General features: G+C 42.9%; 1 protein-coding gene across 2 annotated transcripts in view; it reads left to right on the top strand.

The window, feature by feature from the left end:
- Positions 1–5,784: 5,784 nt before the first annotated feature.
- LOC103734373 (aldehyde oxidase 4) overlaps positions 5,785–21,864 on the top strand; it is an 80,162-nt gene continuing 64,082 nt past the window's right edge. For both annotated transcript variants that reach the window (XM_008833301.1, XM_008833292.1), the window contains exons 1-5: positions 5,785–5,838; positions 9,136–9,193; positions 13,693–13,789; positions 17,676–17,784; positions 20,510–20,636. In XM_008833301.1, the coding sequence (XP_008831523.1) occupies positions 5,785–5,838; positions 9,136–9,193; positions 13,693–13,789; positions 17,676–17,784; positions 20,510–20,636 (445 nt within the window). The remainder of the gene's footprint in view (positions 5,839–9,135; positions 9,194–13,692; positions 13,790–17,675; positions 17,785–20,509; positions 20,637–21,864) is intronic.

The raw sequence follows: 21,864 nt of genomic DNA, 5'->3' as shown, positions 1-21,864 counted from the left end.
CCAAAAAATACACACTATTGCCATTGCTCTTGGTTGCCCAGTAAAACTTGATGGTAAGACTCTATTGCTGAAGAAAGCACATGCATTAGTCACAGGACACAGAGAAATCAAGTCAGTACTGTTCAGGAAGCTTCAGCCCTGATGGCTAGCTCTCATAGTACTAGACGATACTATGTAGGTTGCTGGGGCGGCAGGGAGTCATCAACAGTCTTACTGAGCTGTGAACCCTGTGAACTGCAATAATGACCAGCATAGTAAGATATGCCTGTGGGTGTAGTAGGGGCATGAGTGTTATAGGAGTACCCAACTGCTTCCTGATTGGATTTAAGGTCTACTACACAGGAACATATGCCTGGTACTGCAAATTTGGCCAAGAACCATGACTGGAGAGCTCACAGCCTCCACAGGTGAACCTACTACTATTATTTTACTAAGTGGACACAGTCTCCAACTGCCCTCTAAAATCGTATCTCTCTGCCCATAGATTAGTACAGCTCTCAGACTTCATCGGAGAAATTTCTTTGTATAGTAGATAGGGTTAACACAGAAACTTACAGCTGGCAAAGAATGTATGACTGGAATGCTCAGGCACAAATGAGACATCTATATCACACCCTTCCCCAAGGTTCAAGGACCATTGCAAAGGAGGGGGCAGAAAGACTGTAAGAGCCGGGGCTCAGGAAAGACTGGAGTCTGTTTTTACTGCAGAGACACAACTATTCACAGTGATGAAAATAAGTGACTACTAATACTCAACCCAAATGAGACATCTGTATCAACTCCCCCAAGGCTTAGAACACCACTAAAGAGGGAACAAAAAGAAAGTAAGAGCTGGAGCAGGATGTGAAGTGTGTAGAACACTGACACCGCTGTTTCACTCTTAAGCCCTCACAGTAACTGTGGTAACAGCATAAAACCGGCACAAAATTAGGCCTGTCAACATTCTACCATGGAGGGAGGAGGGACTCCCAAGGCTTTGGCTTTTCCTTGAGGTTTTATAGACAGTTAAAGGTTTCTAGGGGAGATAGAGAAATTTTCTTCATTAGTGTATCCACTGCTAATTTGCCTATGCTTCTGTAAATAACTATAACTCTAATTGAACTGGGGGGGGGGAGAGAGAGGAGAAATTATTCTGTTACAGACACTGTAAGAAACACCCTTTGTTGAATCAGGCAGTTTGAGGAGCTGTCAGAGAGGTAGGACCATAGAGGAGCAGGCAAAGTTCTAGGAGCATCCACATTGCTGCTTGGGCCCCACATACCCAGGAGAGCTGGGAGAGGATCCCACAGTAGAGTAGAGAAGAGCAGGGCCATTCTACCCAGCTCTTCAGCCCTCCATGTGGAGAATCATTCTTTTCCCAGGCTAGGCAACTGCCTGGAGGAGAATGCAAGAGAACTCTCTACGCAGTTGACAGCAGAACTGGAGGTTCCATTCTTATAGATAAAGTGGAATCAAGAAGCACAAAAATCAAGTACGTATTGTAAGGTATATACAAAAGCTATGAAAAAGTATTAGTTAAGGAAAGCAATACCCCTCAGATAATTCTGTCTCCAGAAATTTTGTTTCTACCCGTGTGACCTTTGTCTACTGATTTCAGACTCAGAGGGTAGACCTATACTGAGGTCTCCAGGTTCCAAGACTGCCAAGTTCCCAGCATGGAGAGGATAGCTCCCCCACCTGGACAGGGCAACAAGATTCAAGCCCACTGGTAATGCAGGAGCTCAGGAAATTCTCTAAGTTCAAGGGATAATTGCAGATTTCGAATGCTAGGAGTAACCAGGGCATTATTGTTATTACAAGCTTGAACAAAGAGCCCTAGGGTTCAGGCCGGGCACTGTACCATTCCATCTCCCAGCACAGCTGGTGTTCTATAGATATGTGTTTCTGTTCACCAGGGAGGCATCAATACTCCATCTGTTTGAAAGCATCATGGAAACTACCTGGCCTCAAAACTTTCAGTGCATTTCAGCAGGGTCATGTCATGTCCTTCCAGAAACTGTGCTTCATCATTGGCAAATCTGAGCTAACCCAGCCAGTGACTGGGCACATCCAGGGTCAGACCTTCTGATTTTAGAAAACTTGATGGGTAAGAACTGAGGGATAGATTGCCCTGATGTTTAAAAAGCTGCAATAGTTTCTTTTTCATGTGCCACAGAAACCTTATTACTCTGTTATAGTAAATGGTTCTAGAACCCCAGGGAAACTGAGAATCACTCTCTGTCTCACCAAGTGGTTAAGGAAACACATCATGTGAAATTATAAGCAGGAATTTCAGCGCACACAGGCACGGGCATGCAACCCACATGTAACTATCTTTCTCAGAGCACCTCTGACTTTTCCTTTATAAAATCTGGATTCTGTTCCATTTCAAAGGTTACCATAAAAATTAAATGAAGCAACATAAGAAGACATTTGTCTTAGCATATACATGAATGCTAAATAAAGGTTAGTTACTATACAGATTTAAGTGCAAACACACATGCATTTAAATTCCACCTCAAACCCCATTCTGCCAGGCGGCAGAAACTCAGTTCTACTCAACTGGAAGCAAAATAAAGATCCCGAGTCTGCCACAGGACCATGCCAGGGGGAGAGGACATCCGCCTGAGGCCCCTGCCCAGCAGTGTTCCCACTTCATTCCTGGTGTTACTGCCAAGGGTGTCAAAGGCCTGTTTGGAAATACAGCCTGAGCTTTCTCTCCCGAGGCCTTCCTCTAAAGGCAGAAGGTGTGGACCACCCTCCTGGCACTCACAGGGTGAGCAAGGCAGTTGCAAGGGAAGTATGTTACCTAGCAATTCACAATGTTCTCCTGCCATGACCAAAATAGAGCTTTTTCCTTACTATGCCAAAATTCTCATGAAGTTTATCCTTATACCACTGATAAATTAATGATTATTAAATTGACATCTTCCATCTAGAGTCCTCAACTGACCTCTAGATTCCTGTATTCAACAACAGGTGCACTTGGAACTCAGGAAGACAACTTAAACTGTATGGATCCAAGAGAGGATTTATGATTCCCACCTCTGAATCCCAGTGCTCTGTCCCCCATCTTCCCATTTCAATAATAGGCACTATACTTCACCCAGCTGCCCATTCCAGCAGCCTAGGACTCATCGAGTCCTCTCTTCCTTTCACCCCATTCTCAACTCTGTCAACTGGTCTAATTGGATGTGCCTCCAAATTTCATACCAAAGATATTCTTTTCTCTCTGTCCTGATGGCACCCTCTCACACACTAGTCTAAACCGTGTCCACGCTAGACTGGGATACACAGAAATGACTTCAGATCTGTCTCCGTAACACTAGCAATAATTCTTTCTTTATACAATAGAATTATAGAATTTTCCTTTTAAAGTTTTTTTCAATTTTTATTTCTGCGTATGTATGTCTATGTATATGCTGTCTGTGTACCAGTGCTCGTGGAAGCCAGAAGAGAGCATCAGATCCCCTGGAGCTGAAGGTAGTTATAGATGATTGTGAACCACAGGATGTGGGCACTAGAATTCAAACTCAGGTCCTCTGGAAGAACAGCAAGCCCTTTTTAACTGCTGAGCCAACTCTCCAGCTCCAAATTTTCTTTGGAGGGTCTCGTGTATCCTAGGCTAACCTGGAACTCACTATGTAGCAGAGGATGACCTTGAACTTCTGGTCTTCCTGTCATCACCTCCTAAGTGCTAGAATTACAGGCCTGTGTCACCACACCTGGTTTATGCAGTGCTAGGGAGCGAACCCAGGGCTTCATACATGTTAGGCAAGCACTCTACCAACTGAGCCACGGCCACAGAATGGTCAAATTCACGTCACACTACATTGTATCCGACATCAAAACTTTCTGGGGCTTTTCCTTCCCACCTAGTCCCAAGCCCTTTGCCTCACCCTGCTCCCTACACTTGCCCATGCTGCCCTTCTTTCTGCTCCTTTAAGACGTCATTTCACATCTTCCTTGGAGGCCCCTGTACGTGCTCTTCTCCCATGCCTTCTCTTGGCGAGCTTCACTTTAAGGCTGCTCAGACACACTCTAGCACCTGCCACCTGAAACTAAGGAAACTCACCCAGTCTCTTCACCGTGCCACCTTACCTGTTTGTCACATTACTTTCCATTTCCCGAAGTTACCCTTTCTCAAGCTTCAAAACCCTGTACAGACAGGCAAGGGGCATTGTGGAGATGAAGCTGGAAACAGCTGAGGTGACAGGTAGAAGAGAGTACAGACAGGCAGTGAGGTCAGAACTGTGGACCTGAAGGAAGACTGGAATGGAATCCCACCCCAGACCTGGAGCTCTTGCTCTACTTAAAACAGAAAGCAAACAAGGCAGCTTTGAATACCCAACAGCCACTTGACAACCCTATTTGTATATTTTTTAAAGCATCTCCAACTTAGTCTTTGCACATAGGACTTGAAAGTCTCATTTACCCAGTCTCTGGCCTCTACAGCTGGCTCCCTTCTCTCACACACATATACCACTTCCAACCTGTGGGACATCTGCTCCCCACCACTTTCACCCAGTCCGCACATATGACTCTCTTGACTGCACCACTGTCATAACTTATAACTCTGGCTCACCCTTGGCCCAAGCGTTTCACTCTCCATAGCAATCTTGTAAACTCTGAAATATAATCTATCACCCCCTGCTCAAACCCATAGTGATCTCTCAGCCTACTAGGAGTCTCAGGGGGCCCCTCCAGGTGACTCCAGTGCCCTACAGAGCCTGGCACAACTGCTCCTGAGCCTTGTTCCTGGTCAGGCTTCCACTTCATCCCAGAAAGGCTAAAGCTGCAGCAGACCCCAGGATGATACTGCTGCTCTTTGAGAAAATCACTTAAAATCTCAGTGCTGCAGTTTCCTCATTTGTGATGTGAGATGAGGATGAGACCAGTGATTATAAGGAGGAGGGGGGATGCTTTCCTGAGATGATGCAGGATGAAAGAATTCCCAGCCCATCAGAACCGCCTCCAGCTCAGCTCCCAGCAAGCCTGTATGCATATTAGGGATGGCAAATAACTCGGTGTCTAGAGTGTTGCATGGGATTCAATTTCTTAAACCTTTAAATATGAGAAAGTGAGGACAAGTGTACAGAAAAAAAAGGAAAAGAAAAGAGAATATACTGGATATGGTGGCACACGCCTTTAATCCCAGCACTCTGGGGGCAGAGGCAGGCGAATCTCTGTGAATTCAAGTCCAGCCTTGTCTACATAGTGAGTTCCAGGCCAGCTAGGGCTACAGGGGGACCCTGTCTCAAAAAAAAAAAAAGACAAAGAAAAGAGAATGTACTTACAGGTTGCTATCAAGCTTTAAAGACACATTCGAGGTTTTTTGTCACATCTATGAAGGAATCTCCCTTTGCATCTAAACACAGGACACACTGGAGAAGAGATCAGTCTCCTTAGTATAGACAGCATGGCATTAATTTACAGCCTGGTTAATTTTTAAAGCATAAGAGCCCATTTAAAACTCATTTTTGGTATATTGGCTCCTGAGTCTAAACCCATTTCTCAGGGAGCCAGTAAGTCCTTAGACTTATAGGAGACACATGAAGGCTTGACTCACTGGTGCCAAAGAGAACCTAATGCTGCCAAGAGATGCCAAGACTCCGTGGCCAGGCATGTCTGTGGGCCAGGCAGGCGGGGCTGGTGGTGTGACTATAAATCTCCATGGCAGGTTGTGCAGTCAGATTTGGTTTCCTCAGAACCTCCAGGCACCCAAGCTATACTCTAACATCTGTCTTATTTGCCTATATCTGTCAGTTTGTTTCCTTTGCTGTGTTTTTGGTTTACCTTGACACAATGCCTTCGCCTTCCAATTCTGACGAGCTGATATTTTTTGTGAATGGAAAAAAGGTAAGTTCATACCCTGACTAACACAGATTTTCATTTACCAGAGATAAAATTCAGACTTTTTTTCCTTCCTTATGATACCTTTTATTAGTTATTTAATAGTGGTATGAATTTCATTTGGAATCAGTTTTTTAATGAATTTATTATTTTTATTTTATGTGTATGAATATATTGTCTGCATGTAGGTAAGTGCATCTATGTCGTGCAATGCCCACAGAGGACAGAAGAGGCCGTTGGATCCCCTGGGACTGGAGTTATGGACAGTTGTTAGCTGCTATGTGGGTGCTGGGATTCAAACCTGAGTCTTCTGCAAGAACAACCAGTGTTCTTAACTGCTGAGCCATTTCTCCAGCCCCATGGAATCAGTTTTTAAAAACCAACTGTTTCATTTGTTACATTGCAAAGAGAGTGAATTCTGGCAGCTTTGCTTCAGGATACAGGGGTGAAAAGCTGACGTCCCCCATATTTGGAGTTCCCCCATACCAAGTTCACTAATGTCATTTTAATAGGAAATAGGTGGGGTATTAAGAGGATAGCAAATAACTCTCAAAAAATGTTGTTTTGTTTTTTTTTTACATGAATTCCCTGGACCTAAACCATCACCCTGAAGGCAGAAACACCCAATAGGCAGTGCAGTGGGCAGGTGACTCTCCTTTGCAGAGCAGATGTTCTCAAGCTTGAGTTTCAGAAGAGAAACAAGTGCAGGGGAAGTTGGGGCTGCTTTGCAGTCAGAATAGATATTCACTTGGTTGGGCAATTAGCAAGAAAAAAACAAGTAAAATATTGTTTTAGTAATTTGTCATAGATATTTTCTTTCTCATACCTTGGTTATGCTGTATTGCTGATTTTTTATGGAAGAAACAAAACTTGAATAAAGGCAAAAATGTTCCTGTCAAATAGTCAAGAAAACATCATTTCTGGGAAAATTGTGAACTTGCAAACACAAAATGAGTGAGAAAGAAAGAGAGAGAGAAAGAAAGAAAGAGGGAAGGAAGGAGGGAGAGAAGGAGGGAGGAAGGGAGGGAAGAAGGGAAGGAAGGAAAAAGTAAAGAAAGAAAAGAACAATAGAAAAACCTGGTTTTGCAATCTGGAGTGACCTAAAAGTACCTAGCATATCAGGAAAGTGATTTTTAAGTGACAATTTGTGACAATTTCAAAGCTAAGGACTATTCTGAGTGTCAGGAAATGGCCTTTGCTCCTTGTGTTTGTGGGTTTGTCCTTTAATCCGATTTAATGATGTGTTAACATGTTCAGACACACCTCTGTTCCCCAACCCCCATTCTCTAGTCTTTTGAATTCATAGCTGATATTTAGGTGCTTTTAGCCCTTTCTATCTTACAAATTTCTAGGACAAGAGGGGGAGGTCTATGCAACTCTGAAGATGGTGTCGTGGTTAGGATTCTTTCCTCCAGACGTGGAGCACAGGTTCACAGAGGCACACCTTCCCTCTGCTCCATACCCATCACCGCCCAACCCTCTCCGAGGCTCCTCTTGTTTCATACTATTAGGGTTTTTCTTCTTTATGTGTCTATCCCGTATGCATCCACTCTTGTCCTTTTCAAATCTGTATCTTTCCTGACCGCTTTCCATGTGCGCACTTAAAACTACAGCTATGTCCTTGAGACAGATGCATTACTTGTGCGTGCCTGAATGTCTGCATTCTGAAAGTATACAAAGGGTGGTTTAAGAAGAAACCTCCTTTTGGCTCTCACAAGTGTGCTTATCTTTCTTTCTTTTTCTTTTTTTCTATAGTGATGGGGATATAGGATGCTTTTAATTTACCAAGCCCCCTGCCCCAGAAAGACTCCCTGAGCATCCTTCCTCCTCACCAGCACCGATGTATAACAGTGTGAAATTACAGCAAGGTGATTCTGTAGGTTCTGCCAGATGGTTTTCCAGAACACAGTACAGGTTGCATTTCCCACAGTTCGTGGAGTAATGAGTACCATCTCCTAGAAATATCTGATTTTCCAGTATACAACGTGCAGGTGCTTCTAGTCAGACTTTGCACATTTTGCTAATCTTGCGGCACAAAATGTTATTGTGCTGGTTTCATTTGTATGTCAGTAATGATTAGTGGCTTTGTTCCTCTTTTCAAATGCTGAATAAGAATAGATTTATTTCCTTACATGGTTCCTGGAATCTTTAAGTGACAGGGCATATTGGCTACTCACTGTCAGAACTGCAGCTAGTGGTCTTTAATTTCTCAAAGTTTAATCTTGCCCTTGTTCTTTAGGAACCATGTCATAGTCTACTCTTTGGACCTAAGACAGTCATTATGGAAGGGGACAGCTTTAAACCAGTTCAGTGGCACTCACTGGGCTACTGACAGGAGTTGGGAAAGCACAATATTTACCTGGAATGTTGGATCAGAAAATCCAATTCTTGAGTGTCATCAGGCCTTGATCCTGAGTGCATGGGAGACAGATTAAAGGCATAGTCTGTACCCATCCTCATTTGCTACCTGCATCTTGTCCCTGGCTTGGAAATCATCTCCACATTCCCAGAGTTAGGATGTTAAAGATCATGTGACTCTGATGCTCTACCTCTACAGTACCTCTACTCTGTCCCCTACACACCCAAGTTCCAGAGTGTGGGGGCAGATCTGATCTCTGCATTGCTAAATCTGAAGACTTTGGAAGGAGGCTTGGAAACAGGAAGCATCAGATGAAGACATAAAGGTAGCTCGTTGCATTGCTCAGAGTTCATAAGAATCAAACCACTCTGGTGGAATGACATCCTCTGTGCCTGCGTTTGGCCACTCCCCTCCCAAGTCAGCTGCTTTCTGATTCCTTTCTCTCATCTTGCCTGACTGTCCTAGCAGAGGGTCTGACTAGGTTCCTCTAGGACCTGGGGACAAATAGCTTCATCTCCTGTGTTAACTCCAGTAACAGCTCAGCTCAGATGACAGCAGAGTCATGGCTAATGCCCCTCTGCTTTCCGACATGAAGTTGGGAGGCAAAACCTCAGGTTTTAGGAAAATCTTCTCTGGCTAACTTTTTCTACAACTTTCTAAGGCTATGAGTTATCTGAGGTCAATTCGGTGTCCACATGTCGTTTCTCATCCTGTCCTTTCCAGGTAAGTCAGCAATAAATGCTTGTCATAGAGGTTAGAAAGCTCAAACATTGAAATAAAGCTTCACTATTTCTTCAAACTTTTGGCTCCAAGTGTCACTAAGGGATTTTTGTAAAGCACCCCCATCAAAAACACGCCCTCCAAACAACAGGTAACTTCTGATAGCATTACTGTAACTTCTGATAGCATCTTCCTCCAACCGTTGCCCTCATTTCACAATGTAGGTCATAGAGAAGAGTGCTGACCCTGAAACGTCTCTACTGTCCTTCGTGAGGAAAGTTCGTATCCTTTGGCTGCCATTGGTCTGAATTGGGTAGTAAAATGTCAGCATGTTAAGAATTATCAGAAAAGCCACCTGCATTTGTCCTAGATAAATGGCTTTGTGTTCATCTGTAGAGTGTAATTGGAGTCAGAGGGTTCTCGTGTGGATCCATGCTTTATTTATTGTTTTTTTTGTTGTTGTTGTTGTTTTGCCTGAGTAAAATCAAAAGAGAAAACCCTCCAGAGAACCAAAAGATTGCTCACTGTGGAAATAACTGCATGAACTGAGCCCTGTGTTCTCAATGATGACCTCTACTGAGAAGTATTGATATTGTCAGATACAGTCAAACTTGTGTCCAGCCAAGTGTTCAGGGTATGTGCCACTGATAATGGTGCCTCAAGACTGTCTGATGACTTGTCCTACACCCTTGCACAATCCTTTTCAGAGCAAACAAAGTTTTATAAACGTATTTCAAAATTCTGAAGTATAACTAATATACTTAGATTTCCTCCTCTGACTTTTTTTTTTTTTGGTCTTTTTTTAAAAACTTCTTTTTTAATTTTATTTATTATTTTTATTTTATGTGTATGTATGCATGTATTGCCTGCATGTAGGTAAGTGCACCCGTGTCGTGCAATGCCCATGGAGGACAGAAGAGGCTGTTGGATCCTCTGGGACTGGAGTTACTGACAGTTGTTAGGTGGGTGCTGGGTGCTGAGATTCAAACCCAGGTCTTCTGCAAGAACAACCAGTGTTCTTAACCGCTGAGCCATCTCACAATTTTTTTTTGGTCTTTTTGAGACAGGGCCTCCCTGTAGCCACAGCTGGCCTGGATTTGCTATGGAGACCAGGCTGGCCTCGAACTCACAGAGATCTGCCTACCTCTGCTTCCTGAGTGCTGGGATTAAAGGTGTGCACCACCACACCGGCCCCACCTCTGACTTTTTATTATTTTCTCTATCTCTCAGCTTGACTTCCTACTCCTCCAAAACTCTCATTAGACTTCAGTAAATAGTTTTTCATGAAGAATTTCTTATGTTTGAGAGCAGCTATAAAGGACTACCAATAAGTAGTGATTGTGGCTGTGGTTATGCAAATCTTTATATAAGATTGTATAGAAGTATACACATATGTATATAAATACGTATGTCACAGGTCAAATCTGTATAAGTTCAATACTTCAGTTATCAATATAGTATCAATGCCAAGTTCCTGGGTTTAAAAAAATGGTTTTGCATTTATTTATGTGGGGGGAGGGATGCATCAAGGCACAAGTGTAGAAGTCAGAGGACAACTTGTGGGAGTTGGTTCTTTCCTGCCACCATGTGAGTGAGTCCCAGGGATCAAATTCAGGTCATTAGGCTTAACAGCAGGCACTTTTACCCACTGAGCCATCTTGCTGGCCCAAGTTCTTCATTTTAATGTCATATATATGTGGATGTCATCAGTTGGGAAATGCTGGGTAATGAAAATACAAAACTGTCTATCTTATTTTGCAACTTTCTGGGAGACTTTAAAATAAGAACTTTAAAATGTGTACTCACTGGGGCTGAGGAAATAGCTCAGTTAGTAATGTGCTTATCTTGTAAGTACAAGGACATGAATCAGTCCCCCAAGATCCACATAAAAAAAGCCAGGAATGGTGGTGCACACTTAAAATCCAAGAACTGAGGAGGCAGAAACAAGCAGATTCCTAGTGCTCACTGGCCAGCCTGCCTAGCCTGCTTGACCATTTCCAGACCAATGAGAGACCTGCCTCAAAAAAAAAAAAAAAAATGGTGGATGGTACCAACACCCAAAGTTGTCCTCTGGCCCCCATATGCGTGCACACACACACACACACACACACATACACACATACACACACACAGCATTATTATCAGACTGTAGGGATCCAGTGATGTCAAAACAATGCTATCCTGTCTCCTGTCTCTCTGCCTCACAATAAGCACTTGTAAAAACACCGCTTCATTGCATCCTGGTTCTTATCTTGACAAAATTATCTGAAAAATATTCTGTACCTGATGCCTGATTTTTCTATCCATAATATAGCTCTACTTAACCCTTAGACCCTGGTTTCCTACACCATCATTTGACCCCTCTGATGAGTACTATCTCCTAATGTCCCTATTCCTCTCACAATCCAGATAGCCCAAATCCTCCTCCCAGTCCCACCATCTCCAAATGCCCCACTTCAAAAATCTTACCATTGTTCAACAAACCCTACCACTCCCTTTCCTCTAAAATCATGTCTAAACTTCACACACATTTCTCCATACATTCTCTAAACTCCTAAAATGAAGGCATGTGTCTACACTAGGAACAACCTGAAGTGCAGATTCCCAAGTAACCGTGGAGATAGCCTTAAAAAGGCACACAGAGGAGGTCTAATGGAAGCCGTGCTGTGGAGCACAGGGAAGAGTGCACTGCCAGGCATGGAGAGAGAAAGGGGGATAGATGGGGGCTGAGTAAGATTTTTCAGGGGAAACTGAAATTTTGGGATCAAAGATGTTCCAGTCAACAGCACAGGAGCCAAAGGAAAATGAATATAGTGCTCTTAAGAACCTGAAATGGGTTTATACCGGCAGATGTAAGACCTGAAGGCAAGGATGGAAAGATGTGACAGGAAATAAAGGAGATAAGCAATGAGACCCTTAAAGCAAAGGACCAGGTCTGGCTCTGTGAGCACATTTCCTTTACCTATTGGCTGCTCATCTTCTAGGTACACAGTGGGATATGTATCTTGGGGCCAGTGAGGAAGATCTTTGATGTAAAGGACCAAAAACCAAACTTAGATGTATTGTTTATACTCATCCCAGGTAACATTTCTGTATTTATTTAGGATTTATAAAAATAAAGCATACCTAGTTAGATTTGAGATTGCATAAAACATGCATATCCCAAACCATTATCAGTTATTTATCTGAAATTCAGATTTAACTGAGGGTCCTACATCTGTCAATCCTGCCTACTGATGGGCCTCAAGATGAGCTGGTAGAATTTGGGAGGAACCAGTCAGGACTCTCTAGTGAGGGCAGAGGGTGGGTCTTGAAACAGCTGGTAGATGTCCAGAGGGCCAGAAGTTTAGAGGAATCAGTTTTCTACTTTTCATTCAGGTCGGCTTTAAAATGCACAGTGCAGGGTTGCTTTAAGTTCTGACAAAGCAAAGATTCAGCTCCATCTTTAAGCCAGGTAGCACTGGGCTACCTTGATTTGGAAATTCAGGACACTAAAAGCAGGAACGAAAGATTCTTTACCTTTCCAGCCCTAGTCAGTGGAGCACTTTAAGTGAGTCTGACCCACACTGCTTTTAGCCCTCTGCCCTGAGGTAGAAAGCTCCACTGGCCCTAGCAGCAATAAGCCCTGAGATGCCTTAGCTGACTCAGACAAGCAACTAGAGAACAAAGTGGGGTGTGCCAAGGCAGCAGCAAAGAACTTCTCAGCTGGTTATTCCTGAAACTGGGAGTATCCTGGATCTTCAACAGCTTATCAAGTGCAACAATTGAAAAGAACAAAATTACTCTTAACCTCTGCCCAGGCCAATTATGAGTCCACCCATGAAATCCTTTCACTCAGGAAAGGCCCCAGGCCAACTCTGACAGATTCCTGGATACATGTAAAGCAGAGATTTGCATACATTATTTGTTCTCTCCTTGAGAAAATATGCCAGTATCTTACATGGGAAAAGATATACAGCAATTGTTGGAAGTACTGACAAGAGTCATGATTAATATCACTATTGTTACTTGTAGAACTAAGGCTTGAACCCAGGGCTGCATGCCTACTAGGCAAATGCTCTAATGCTGTGCTATATTTCCAACCTTTAAATTAATGTTTTCTAATCCCATAAGAATAAGCTTTGTGTATCTTTCTCAGCAAATATGCACATGCTCCACTGCAGAAGTATCAGTGCACTTAACCACAAGGCACTGCCCTCAACCCACTGAGAATGCATATCATCACCTTTCTTATTTTTTGTTTTTTGTTCCTGAGAAGCAGGGTCTCATTGTGTAGTCCAGGCTAGCCTAGAGCTTCCTATGTTACCCAGGCCAGCCTCAAATTCCCAGGATTCCTCCAGCCACAGTCTCCTAAGTTCTGATAATAACAAGTAGAAATCTCAACACCCAGCATCCTGTTGATTCTTTAGTCTTGCTTAGTTTTGCTTCACAGTGCTGGGAATAACACCCAAGGCTTCAGGAATGCTAGACAATCACTCTACCACTGAGCTAAATCCCCAACATAACACCTCATTATCTTTCTAATTGAGGTAGAAATTTTTATATTTAGAAATGCCCCTGGACCCAACATTTTCAGGAAGTATGTATGGATCTCTAATGATTCCTCCTTGCCAATGAGTTCATGTATAAGCAACAAATTGATCCATCTCTCTAAACAAGCAGCTGTGACCAATTTGATACAAGACTCCAGAAAACATGTTGCTTACTATCAGCGTCCAAGGGAGAGAAATGGACAACTCAAGCCGCCTGAGTTCCCTTTTCCTTGACTCCCCTCTTTCCAGTACGCCTCACAGGCACTAAATATGGCTGTGGAGGAGGAGGCTGCGGAGCCTGTACGGTGATGGTGTCAAGATACGACCCCAAGAGCAAGAAGATCCAGTATCCTTTATACTTGGCCTGGCCATGCTCTAGGCACATCAGGGAAGGGTGAGGGAATTTCCTGGTAACTGTGTACCTCTCCCTCCTGTCTCCAAGTGTCTAACATGCTCGCACTGCCTCCAGATCTTTTCCTACAGATGTTCTGCCCAGCAGGTCTCATTCATCCTGTGTGCTGAGCTCTCAGAACTCTGTTTTCTGTTGCTATAAAACAGTCTTTGCTTCTGAACACGAGATTTCAAGAGTAAGTGTCTGCAAGAATGGCTGATATAAAGCAGCTCTATAGAGTCTTGGTGAGCTTTAGGTCTTGGCATACATGCTGAAGAAGTCTTTACCCCGAAAGATGTGATTCCTCAAGACAAGCTGCATGATTAAAAGAACATAACTTTGACCTGAAAATACAAATATGTCCTCTGACTGAATGTGGAGGTGGAGGAGGAGTTATTTGGTGTGATTGCCAAGGTTCTGCCTTGGGTGATTGGGTGGTGGCACTCACAAACTGTAGAACTTGGAAGAGGAAAAGTCAAGGGGGTGGGGGGCATTGGTATGGTTACCTAGGGACACAAGACATTTAGGGTAATTAGGAAATACCTACAGGGGATTGTACAACAGGTGTTTACATACACAGTTTTGATGCTTAGAGAAGAGCTCTCACCAGGAGCTACAACTTATTGGATGTTGTTAACATAAATAATAGCATACTGATAGACATCACTAGCTTTTACTAAATGCTTATTACATACCATGCATTGTTCAAAATTACTTGCAAATATTATCATATATAGTTCCCCAAACAGCTTCAAGAAAGGCATGACTATTGCCCATATTTAAATCAAGAGAAGAAAGAGAGAGGGGCAAAGAAAGTGAAATAATTTGCTCAAGGTTTCATGAGCCATTTAGTGGTGAATTCAGGTGTTCAACCAGACCATGTGTAAGGAAGCAGGAGCTGTAGGAGAACACAGAAGCATAAGGCCCTGTCAGAAAACAGAAGAGGAATGGGCAAGGAAGAAGCCCCACCAAAGAGACCAAAAAGGACTACCCGGAGCTGAAGGAAGAATATAAAGAGGAGAAAATTCTAGAAGGTAGTTCACTAGTATGAAATACCAGGATGTGGTCCAGAGTAGTTCTAGAAGGTAGCTCACTAGTGTGAAATACCAGGATGTGGTCCAGAGTCACTGGAAGGCAAGGAAGTTTTAGACAGTTTTTGAAGAAACTTGACCAAGAAAGGAAAATATAATTACCGTATGATAATATATATTATATAAAATTTTTAAAAGGACAGACCAATGCTGGGATTTTTGTTGTTTTTTAAAGGATTTTTCTACTTTATTATATCTCATATCTTTATTTTGTGTGTGTGAGAGAGAGGAAAGAGAGAAAGAGAGTTTGGGGAAGCTTTCCACCATATGGGTCTCAGGGATTGAACCCAGGTCATTAAGCTTGCCAGCAAATGCCTTTACCCACTGAGCCGTCTCACAAGGCCTTTTGTTGGTTTCAAAACAACAGGTTTTGGATTTCACACTTGACTTTACTTCTAAGCAAGATAAAGGAGGTAATTAAGACAGTTGGTGATGGGGAGTCTGTGTGGACAGCTGAGTAAACAGAGTCCAGAGCACAGAGGATGAGAGAGGTCTATTCATCTCCTGGGCCTTGAATGGAGGGAATACTGATGTGGGTATAGATGCCCTCAGGCTGGGGTAAGGGCCATTCATGCTTCTATTTCTGGGATGAGGACTGAGGTCCATCCTAGCTCCAAATACAAGGACTCTTCCAAGGTCTCTTTCCAGTCAGCTCTATGGCTACTGCTTTGATAATTCAGTGAGACAGTAGAACCAGGAATAGCACTTGATCTCTTTTCAGAAAAATCAGCCTGGGTAGGAGAAACATCTCCAAGGAAAGAGACACTCTCCCTCAACTGAAAAGACAATAGGACATAGATTGAGAAGGGATAAGCAGCCAAATTTGACTATTAATGTCTAGACACCATTCCTAACTAGAAAGACTCTGTCACTAACAACACCAGCCATGCCACTAAAGTAGACACAAGGGTAGGCGAGATGGTCAGGACAAGGCCATAAAAATTGCTTTTTAAACTTAGCCATAAGCCAGATACGGTGATACATACCTGTAATCCCAGCACTTGGGAGGCTGAAGCAGGAAGATCAGGAGTTCAAGGCCATCTTGAGCTACATAGTGAGTTTGAGACCAGTCTGGACTACATGAAACCCCATCAAGCAAGGAAGGAAGGAAGGAAGGAAGGAAGGAAGGAAGGAAGGAAGGAAGGAAGGAAGGGGGAGAGAGAGAAGGAGAAAGAAGGGAGGGAAGGAGAAAGGGAAGAAGGAGGGAAAGGGAAAAGCCCTAAATGGAACATCTATATCATATCCCTCCGCTAAAGGTTTAGGGTGCATTGTGGAAGAGGGAGTAGAAACAACGTAAGAGCTAGGGGTGACAGATGACTGTAACAAAACACTGTTTTCTAGACACAACAGGACAGTAGCACATATGGACCCACAGTGCTTGTGACAGCATGTACAAGACCTGCACAAGCTCAAACCAGACAAAATCCCAGCATGGAGAGGGGCAGTGGGCAAGAAGCCCCACCCATAGCTGAGAGGATATTAGCAACTGATAGCTGCTGGGAGAGTGAGAGTCAGTTTTCTTTGAAGGTGTGACCCCAGGTAGGTTGAGCGTGCTCCAGGAGATGGACCCACACCCAAGACCATTTTGGGAAGACAGATTGGACTCAGTGGACTTTTTTGAAAAGGAGGACACAAAGTCAGGGGGTAGGCAGATGTGGTGGCTCTGAGAAGAGATGGGGTGAGGGGTTGAATATGATCAAAATACATTATTTGAAATTCCTAAAGGAAAAAAAGAAATGAAGAGAGAAAGAAAAAGAGAAAAGAAGGAAGAAGGAAGCTGGGGAAGGCTCAGCAGTTAAGAGAGCTTGCTGCACAAGCATGAGGACCTGAGTTCAAATCCCCAGAACCCATGTAAAAATCTAAGAGTGGTTGTATGCCTGAAACCCCAGTGCTATGGGAGACAGAGATGAGATTGCTGGGACTTGATGGCCTCCAGCCTAGGTCCAAGTTCAGTAAGAGACCTTGTCTCAAGGGAATAATGCAAAAAAATGATAGTGCAGGACTCCCAAAACCCTCCTCCGGCCTCTGTGTGCCCACACAGGCACACACATACACTACACAATATCACACATACACACTTATATAAGTCAAATCCATCATGCCCTGGCCTCCTGGAATCATTACTTTTTCCATGACTGTAACAAAGATGCCTGCCAGAAACAACTAAAGGAAAGAAAATTTATTGTGGCTCGGGGTTTCAGAGCAGGGAAGGCATGGATGAGCAGCTCTGCCCATGGCAAGGGGAGCTTGAGGCAAGGTTGTTCACTTCATGATGAACCAGGAAGCAGAGACCACAGAGGAAGCTAGAGGCCTGGCTGGCACCTTCAAAGGCGTGTTCCCCAGACATACCCCAGGCCCCAGCACCTAAAGCTCCACAGCCCCATAATATAGTACCAACAGCCGGGGAACAAGTGTTCAAAGCGTGAGCCTATGAGGGACATTTCATATTCAAACATAATACTTCCTCACCTACCTAGAAAGAGGAAAAAAATAAAATGAGAATGAGACAAGTGAAGGTGTCTTAGAAATCCAACATGAAAGCATTCCTTTGTTTTCCCTTCTTCTCTGCCCTTCTCCACCAGCCAGAAGTAAGTCCTTTCTTGGGTACGACCAGATGTCTGTGGTCTATAGGTCATTTTCTGTGTTCAGGGAAATACACACATCACTCTCCTGGACTGAACTAACACCACAAATTTTGTCACCCACTCCCCAAGATACCAGTGTGTTCTCTTTACATAGTCCCATCACAGCCACTACCCAGCAACAGCATGCCTGGTGCCCATCTGTTCTCTGCATGGAGCAGCCATCACCACCGTGGAAGGTGTGGGAAGCATCAAAAAGAGGGTTCATCCTGTGCAGGTAAGAGCACCATGTGGTGGGGGCCAGATGCTGGTACAGGCATCGCCCATAGTCTGATGTATCCCCATGAGGTCTCCAAGCTTGAAATCCTTTATGCTTTTATAACCTTGTTTTGTAAGATTCCATGCTTCATAGCTAGAGATCTTTTTCCCAGGTCTCTTCAAGATGTTATCATTGTTTTTAAAAACGTCTTAACCCCAAGAGAACTTCTCAGCTCCATCTTGCCATCAACCAAAGGAAATCAAGTCCAGGCTGACACAAGAAGAAATGAGATAGGAAATTAGATGTTTATAGAAAATAAACTTCCTCTTTCCTCACACTTAAACTTATAGAACTCTGATAGAGATTCCAACTATGTGTAAGAACTCAAGAAATACTATCCCAATATCTGCTACAATAAAACGCAGCTAAAATAACAAGGTGACTACCTAAGTTTAAAGGACTATTTTAAAAATGGCAATGTTATTTTTGTGTAGCAGAGAAGGAATTTCTGCTCGATGAATTTTAAAGGCAGTGTATAGAAAAAAAAAGAAAAAAAAGATGAGTTTTCCCTTGAGACTCCTCTGGAAAGGCTGTAGCTGGAACACAGTTTTTGCTGACAGCTTGTTACCTGTTAATAGAACTTTGCTTTCAGTCAAATGACTGTGTTCTGTTGAAGATCTTAGCCCACATTTGCCTCTCAGCACTTAATTATGCAAGCATTTCCTGCTGTGCTTGGTAGATGCATTCTTCCCAAATCTTAACAGGATACATGACAGATTCGTTCAGTAGTGCCCGGGAGCAGGCTTGCCCTGGCTTGTAAAAGCCCATTACTAAATTTAATGGATTTGTTAGTCCTTAAACATAACCATTATTAAATTAAACTATGCACACTTCAAATTCCTTGAGATATATAAATTATATTGGCTGTGGTACTGGTGGCATTTGTACAATGAACATTGAAAAAGAAGATACACATCAAGGCTCTCCCCTCCTCAAGAGAGCCAGTTGTTAAACATGCGCTAGCACATTTTTCCAGTCTAGTTTCCAGAAGTAATTGCCATCTAGCAATAAACAGCCCTATTGTCCCCTAGGACTAGAATGACATTTGTCCTTTCACTTAAGCCACAGAAAAAGTATTTGGCTTTCATTTTAGAAATCATGTGGTTTGAAAAAGTGTTTATTTGAAAACACTTGAAACTGAAGCTGATGGGTGGTACCTGTGAGAGGCACACAGGACTGACAGTTCCGGCTTCCATCTGCAGCTCCTGGCGTAGGGTTTCTACAGGAGCAGACAAAATGCCATTTCTCCCTCTTTTCATCGTTGTGGTTTTTGTCATTGTATGACACAGAAAGAGCATAAATTAAATGTGACTAGCCTAGCAATATGAAATAAAAGTTAACTTTCAAAATGTATAGATAATCCATGGAGAATTCTCTAATATATGGAAAGAGCCTGAAAATGCCTTTGCAAAGACTGCTGAATGACTCACACACATTCTTTCATTCGTAACCATTCTGTAAAGTACACCATTATTACCCTCATTCTAAAGAGGAAGAAAAGTCAAATAAATCATCCAAAGTGACAAAATAAAGGAGTTTCAGGAAGACTGAGTCTCACCTGAGAATGACTCCATGCCAATTTGTTTCTCTAAATTACACATCCCATTTCACAGATAACGAAACAAGGTCTAGTGAGAAGTATCTTTTTAAAAATATTTTATTTTTTCAACATTTTATTTATTATTTTATTCTACTTTGTTTTATGAGTATGTGGACATTGTCTGCATATATGTAAATATCCCTGTGTTGTTCAGTGCCCTCGGAGATCAGAAGAGGGCATCAGATCCCCTGGAACTGGAGTTATAGAAGGTGTTAGCCACCACATGGGTGCTGGGAACCAAACCTGGGTCCTCTGCAAGAGCAGCCAGTGCTCTTAACCACTGAACTATCTCTTTAGCCCCATGAGAAGTATCTTAATATTTGCTATTTGGCTTTTCTTGAGAGAAAAATAGCATGCATCTGACTTCAAGAAATAAAGTGCTGCCACGTTTGTGGCCCAGGCCTTTAGTCCCAGCATTCAGGAGGCAGATACAGGTGGATCTCTATGAGATCAAGGCCAGACTGGTCTACCTACATAGTGAGTTCCAGCCTAGCTGGGGCTACAGAGAGACCCTGTCTCAATAAAACAAAAAGGAAAAGAGAGATAAAGAAAGAAAGAAAGAAAGAAAGAAAGAAAGAAAGAAAGAAAGAAAGAAAGAAAGAAAGGGATACCCTGCAAACATGTACAACTGACTTTTTAAAATATATCAGTTAAAAATATAAATCCAGGTGTAGTGGTGCACACCATCATTCCAGCACACACTAAAGAAAGAAAGAAAGAAAGAAAGAAAGAAAGAAAGAGAAAGGAAGAAAGAGAGGGGGGAAGGAGGGAGGGAAGTAGGTCTACTAGGCGCTGATTTTTTCCCTCTGTGTGTGTGTGTGTGTGTGTGTGTGTGTGTAAGACGGAGTCTCCCTGTAGCCACAGCTGGCCTTCTCTATGGAGACCAGGCTGACCTCAAATTCAATGAGATTCCCCTGCCTCTGCCTCCCGAGCGCTGGGATTAAAGGCATGGGCCACCACACCCGGCAATTTTTATATTGTAGTTACTTTCAGAAAAGTAAATCTGATCGCTGTACTGCTAGATGGAGTGCAAGACAGGAAGCCAGAAGTCTAATGTACTGATGGTGTACGTGTATCCCTCAGGAACGGCTTGCCAAGTGTCATGGCACACAGTGTGGATTCTGCAGTCCCGGGATGGTGATGTCCATCTACACACTGCTCAGGAACCACCCTGAACCGACGCCTGAACAGATCACTGAAGCTCTTGGAGGTAAGTCAGGGCACAGGACAGGAAATCCTCAGGGAACTAAAGAATGTACTGATGGTGTACGTGTATCCCTCAGGAACGGCTTGCCAAGTGTCATGGCACACAGTGTGGATTCTGCAGTCCCGGGATGGTGATGTCCATCTACACACTGCTCAGGAACCACCCTGAACCGACGCCTGAACAGATCACTGAAGCTCTGGGAGGTAAGTCAGGGCACAGGACAGGAAATCCTCAGGGAACTAAAGATGGACCCCCCCCCCCCCCCCCCCGTTTGGAAGTGTCTTCTTTAGGGTAGCAACTGGGAGCCAGGGCAATACTGGTATTATCACGGGAATTTTTTCTTCACTGAAGCCCTTTGTTTATTCTGAAAATGTGTTTAAATAGGCTGACGCTGAGACTCTTAACACACTCTTCTCCAATTGTGGAAATGGAGGTTGGAAGAACAAGATTTTATTGTTTGCTTTTCAATTAATCTGTCTGAATCACTCATTAGCACTGCTTACTAAGGTAAATCTTACAAAAAGGACAGACTTTCAGGTACCATACATCTTTGTATACCGACTGGTTCATTATGAGATCTGGAAGCTCATAAGCAATTAGTTATCATAAGCAAACAGTGAGCAAGCTGTTCAGTCTCCTGTGGAAAAATAGCTACAAATTTAAGTGACAAATCCTATTTTATATCCAAAGGGCATGTTATCAAATGTAGTTTTCTAGCACAAATCTACCTAGTTTCAAGATGACCCGTTATTAAGTGAGAGCTATTAATACAAACTCCTAGAAATTATAGGAAAGATCCCTATCTCTTTCAATGAACAGACCTGGACAAAAACTCAGTTATGATGAAAAAATGCAGAAAAGGCCTAAGTAAAAATTAAATTTAAATGTTATTAGAATTGGCATATCACTATTCCTTAATATTTTCTCTTATTCCTCAATAGCTTCTTCCTCAACAATTTCAGTTTCTGATTAACTACTTTGGTCTATAGTTTCAATTATAACGTTAATGAAGGCTGAATGGATTAAGCAATCAGTAATCTTTTTCTCAGTGAAATAATGAGCAGCTAATGAGGTATCAAAAGCTTTGAAAATCAGAGGCCTTGGAATTTACCATTTTGGTTGGTTTGTTTAAGTCTGTGCAGGGAATCTTAAAGAAGTGGAGCATTTCCTTCTAGAGTCTATTCCTGTAATTCACGTAACAGCCAGTAAGAAAAAGATGGTATGAGTGGCA

Source organism: Nannospalax galili, unplaced genomic scaffold (genome assembly GCF_000622305.1).
Source record: "Nannospalax galili isolate Female #2095 unplaced genomic scaffold, S.galili_v1.0 scaffold610, whole genome shotgun sequence".
Classification (NCBI taxonomy): Eukaryota; Metazoa; Chordata; class Mammalia; order Rodentia; family Spalacidae; genus Nannospalax; species Nannospalax galili.
The sequence above is the reverse complement of the archived record's forward strand: the minus strand, read 5'-3'. Positions and strand labels throughout refer to the sequence as shown.